The 5,201-nt window shown below is 41.5% G+C and overlaps 1 protein-coding gene across 1 annotated transcript in view; it reads left to right on the forward strand.

Annotated features, from left to right (window-relative positions):
- Positions 1–4,094, forward strand: part of APOO (apolipoprotein O) — a 64,502-nt gene extending 60,408 nt beyond the window's left edge. The window contains exons 8-9 of the mRNA XM_045290717.1: positions 169–233; positions 3,844–4,094. Coding sequence (XP_045146652.1) covers positions 169–204 — 36 coding nt within the window. The 3' untranslated portion in view covers positions 205–233; positions 3,844–4,094. The remainder of the gene's footprint in view (positions 1–168; positions 234–3,843) is intronic.
- Positions 4,095–5,201: the final 1,107 nt, after the last annotated feature.

Here is a 5,201-nt window from a genome sequence, read left to right on the forward strand (position 1 = left end):
AGACCCCTCTGCAAGGGGATCTCCAGTGGCCTACTCATGGGCTTTGGGTCTCCACTCCGTACTCCCCCCATCATTGAATGTTTCTATTTGTATACTAAGGGTGGGCACTTGAGAAGTTTCACTATTTCTTTTCAAATTTGGTTAATACTTCTACTTTTGTTTTACAAGCCAGGAAATGTGAAGACTCCACCCGGAAATAAGTAGACTGCCCCTTGATCTGACCATTTAAACAGGTAAAGAACATGACAACTCTGCTTACTGTCAACGCGGTTCCCCCCAGCTTGAAATGACTTGTCTTTACTGTAACTAAATTATAGCACTTTCCAGTTACTGTGTAAACACAAGGGTTTTACTGTAACTAAATTATAACACTTCCCAGTTACTGTGGAAACACAAGGGTTTATTTCATCTTTAATTTCTGGACTGACGTGCCATGACTTAGGGAACTATAACCCAGAAAATGACCTGGGTTTGTTTTGTTTTGCTTCTTTATGACAAGCTAGAGCTGGACATTTGAGATCCACCTAGTCGTTTTCAAACAGTTGAAAACTGCCAATCTTTCTTAGGTTTATTTTGTTTATCAAACAGCACTTTATTTAGTCGGCACTTTTAGTAAACATTTATTGAATGTATGACTATCGTCAAGGAGCTCAAGATGGTATAGAGACATTCTCTGAAGTGACACAGGGAATGGATTGTGTAATTATTCCTTCTTTACCAATCGAGTCAATTGAGGTGAGGGAAGCTGAGGAATATCAACTAGAGTCAGAAAATGAGTGATTTCTTCTGTCTGATCATATACTATTTATTTTCATTCATTTGTTCTGTGTAGACTTATTAAGTACCCATATATATTAAAAGGTAGATAATAGCACTTTTGATTTCATGGAAATTAGAAAACGGTTGAGTTTGGAAACAACCCAGTTAGTCAACTGCAGGGAAATGGTTGAATTATGGCATATCCATATAGAGCAATATTATTATGTTCCAGTAATATTCACTTCATGGGAACATGTGCACCATTACTGCTAAAAAATGTGTAACACTGATTTTTGTCAAGAAGGTTAGGAGATTGAGAAATACTGAATTGCACATCTTTGGATAGTAGGATTGTAGATGCCTTTTAAAATTGGAGTTCCATTCATTACAAATCATGGCTGCTCTTTAAAATTCACTAAAGCCCTGGGTTTGAAGTTTTTCTTTTTCCAGCTGATTCCATATTTTTAAGAGACTAGAGAACAACCGGATCAGAAGATTTGAGAGAGGTCATCTGGTCCAGTCTTCACCCTGTAAGACCCTCTGTCCCTGTAGGTTCCTACTTTGCCAGCTCCGCTGATCCGGAAACTTACCCGACAGGGCAGGTGTCTGCACAGTTCAGATTTTTAAGGCAGCCATTTTTGTGCCAAACAAATGGTTTCTCCATGTGATGCCCCTGCAGTGGTCCTGATCCTATTTTAGGGGGGCTAGGGAGGACAAACCCACTTACCTCTTTCACATCACAGCACAGCACTTCATATAGTAACCCAAATCAGTTGTTTGCAGATTTTGTTACACAAGTGAATCACCTGGGGAGCTTGTTAAAATGTAGAGACCTAGGCCCTCAACCAGATGGCTTGACACTGGTTACATCGAGGAACTCAGGCAAGGGAACAATTGTGAGGATGGTTCAGGACCAGGCTGTGTTTCCTCCTGCTGTGCAGAGGGTAGATGAGCTATGGGTCAGAACGAACTCAGTGCTACCTCACAACAACAGTAGGCATCTCCTCCGAATCTACATCTCTGGAGAGGGGGGCCAGAGGCAGGACACTCAAAGGCGAGCAGCAGCCAGCCGCCCTGCCCTCTGGAGACTTTGTGTTGAACATGGATCGATTTCTTTCCATTGAACAAGGAGAAGAAAGTGAAACTACATAAATACCCAATTTATTTTTTAAAAAAAGTCTGGGTCAGAGTTCAGCTTCCTCTATACGCAGAAATGAATTTATTACAAAGTTTAAAAATTTTTGTGTGTGTATTAGCCTTTATTACTGTCCAAGATGTCATTTGGGTTAATAATTTGGTATATTTATCTACCTCCCTGCCTTTCTCCCTCTCGGCATTCATATATGCGTTTGGTTTTAAGGCAGCGGTTCTCAACCTGTGGGTGGCGACCCCCTTGGGGTTCGAATGACCCTTTCACAGAGGTCACCTGATTTGTAACAGTAGGAAAATGACAGTGATAAAGTAGCAACGAAAAGAATGTTATGATGGGGGGGTCACCACCACATGAGGAACTGTATTAAAGGGTCCTGGCATTAGCAAGGTTGAGAAACACTGTTTTAAGGCAAACTGAGATCACAGGCCTCAGGAATTGTTCTGCGAGTACAGGGAAAACCCTATGCGGGCACACAGTCGCGATTTTATCATCACACCTAACAGAATTAAATCCAGTACTGAATTATACATGTAGAGGTTGTAGAATTGGAGAATGTTTTGTTGTGTCTAGTTTTGTCACAATTAGAAAAAGATAATGACATGAATCACAATGAGTACAAGGAAGAAGAAAATGTTCTAGAATTGATTGTGGTGATCATTGTACAGCGCTTCTCGATATGATTTAATTATAATAACATTTTACAGTTAGGTTTGTTTGAATCGGGTCCTGTATATCTCATTTTAAACTGTAATAATTCCCTTGCCCCTTTCTTTCCTCTTCCAAATCTTTGTGAAAAAACCTGACTGGTTTGTCGTGTAGAATTTCCCATGTTCGGCACACAGCCAATGGCGTCCATTGAGTGTACTTCTATTTCTCTCTGGATTCCTCTCTCCCTTATTTTGGGCTTGTTTGTTTGTTTTTAACCTTTTCTTTCTTGAAGCTGCTCAGGAGCCCTAGTGGCAGAGAGGGTAATGAGTTGGGTTGCTCACCACAAGGTCAGCTGTTTGAACCCACTGTCTCCTCTGCGGGAGAAAGAGAAGGCTTTCTATTCTCATAAAGATTTCTAATCTGGGAAACCCACAGGGGCAACTCTACTCTGTCCTATAGGGTCGCTATTAGTCAGAGTCCACTTGATGGGTGGTAGTTCTTTGTTTTCTTGTAGCTGCTTAATCATTTCCTAGTGCAGATGACCATATCTAGCTAATTCTTATTGATCTGGCTGATTTCTAGTTTTGAGGTCTTAACAATGCAGGTTTCCTAATTGAATTCCTAGAGTTGTCCAGAGAAGATGAATAGCTGAGATAGAACATGTAATGAGCTTACGGTTTGCATCTTTAAGAGTTTAGGGTTTTATATGAGAAGATCAAATGAGTTAGCCGCTAGTCGCGGAAAGATTTATAAACCTCTAAATGCTAAGTCTGCTTTTTCACATTGTTGGAGAAAAGCCACCTGGAGAAGATTCGGTTTGTCTTAGGACTGATGGGTGTTTCGTTCTAGAAAAGAAGGGGGAGGATAATGTGAGGAAAGGTATATAGCAGCCTGACTTCGATGTAATTCTCTTCTCTTGCAGTTACTGGGATGCAGTTACTGGGATCGAGGGGGGCGGGGGAGGTCTGGGCTGTGTCAGGCCACATAGGCATTCGGTTTTCATTTGTTCGTCCATTTGTCTAATACACATTCAGAGATCTGAATGTGAAACTGATGGCACACAAAACCATTCTGATTTTCTTTGTTTCCTCCGCCATAAAATGGAAATAATCCCAGCTTTCTCTGGCTTCTTGTCATCCTTAGGGTAATGGCATTGTTCTACACAGTTTCTCTGTTTTATAGCTGTAATTTTCAAGACGCACGTTTGTAAGGTTTTGGTTGTGTGTAGGTGGATGTGTGCCCCTGGCAAGAGTTGAATTAACATTTTCTTTTCTTTTCTTTAGTTATAGGTAAGCTTTGGAAACTCCATCTGGTAAATCAGTATTTCTACAGAAACAAGTGATCAAGTCAGTATTGAACGTAGCAAATTGGCAGTCTTCAGGAAAATCTCCACCGCACCTTGCTTTATCTTGGGTGGTGCCATATTATGCGGACTAATCTGGAATTCTTCCACCTAGAGATAATGTCCAAGCCTTAGAACTCCTTGTTCTCATGTTGCTAGTTACACACATAATAAAATTCCAAGTTAAAACTTGATCTGCCTTTTTTTCTGATATTAACGTTTTAAGCATATCCTGTGCCCCCTCTGTGTGTAGACGTGGCCCATGTTCGTGGTTCAGGTTTCTGTGTATATGTGTGTGTCTGCTGGATTTATGTGCTGTGTGTGCACATGTGTAAGAAAACAGCCGTAACACTTTTCAGGACCGTGTCAGTTGGCTAGCTATAAGAGTAAAAGGCTGTCTACAGAGTCCAAACCCCACAGAAAAGAGTAGAGTGTGGGGGGAAAAAAAGGAGGGGGTGGCTTTGGGGCTGAGAAGCGATGCTTCAATAAGCAGTAGAAAGAACAAAACTTCTAAGTAATATAGTTTGCCTGACTTTGCTGAGAAGACACACACAAAAAAAACAATAACAGTCATCCCCTATAGTGTGCCCTCCCCACCTAGTGGTTCTTGAAGGCCAGTGGGAGGTTCAGAATGAAGTAGGCGATGCCTTCTGCCAGTGGAAGAGTGGGTCTGTGGCTGGGTGGGTGTTTGCTCTCTGTGTGTGTGCCTTGTGTTCTCCTCCATTCTTGGGCCCTGAATGCACAGCTCATTGAACTCTGCGGTCCCAGTGCTAGCGGAACAGCAGGCGCCTCTTAACTTGTCATCCAGCCAGCAAGGATGGCAGAGAAACCAAATGTGAAAGAGCATTCAGAACTTCGAAATTCTAAGCCGATTTGGAAATTAGAAGTCGTCTTTGTAGATTTGCACCTCTGATTTAATTCCTAATTGTTGACTGCAGAGAACTGATAGCAGTCAGGAAAAAATGCAATACTCAAACGGAATGTGGAAACGTTAATGTTACTCCATTTAACACAATCAAAGTGGTGAGAACAAGTGCCAGCATTGTTACTGAATTGAATGGAAATTAATTTGTCCCTAGAACAATCCCCCATAGTCACCCAAGAGTCTTTTATTTCCTTTCATGCTGAAATACTTTCATGTTATTGTACCAATCCTAAATAGGTATGATTCATTGTAAATATTCAATTAATTCCGGGTGGTTGATTTCCCCACCCCCACCCCCATTAGGCTTGGCTTCCAGCATCAACTGAAAGTAGAGAGATCCCGAGTCTCCTTGTTCTTGCCGTTGCTTGATCTTG

The sequence above is a fragment of the Echinops telfairi genome, unplaced genomic scaffold (genome assembly GCF_000313985.2).
Source record: "Echinops telfairi isolate 266 unplaced genomic scaffold, ASM31398v2 ScPeMD7_53;HRSCAF=182, whole genome shotgun sequence".
Taxonomy (NCBI): domain Eukaryota; kingdom Metazoa; phylum Chordata; class Mammalia; order Afrosoricida; family Tenrecidae; genus Echinops; species Echinops telfairi.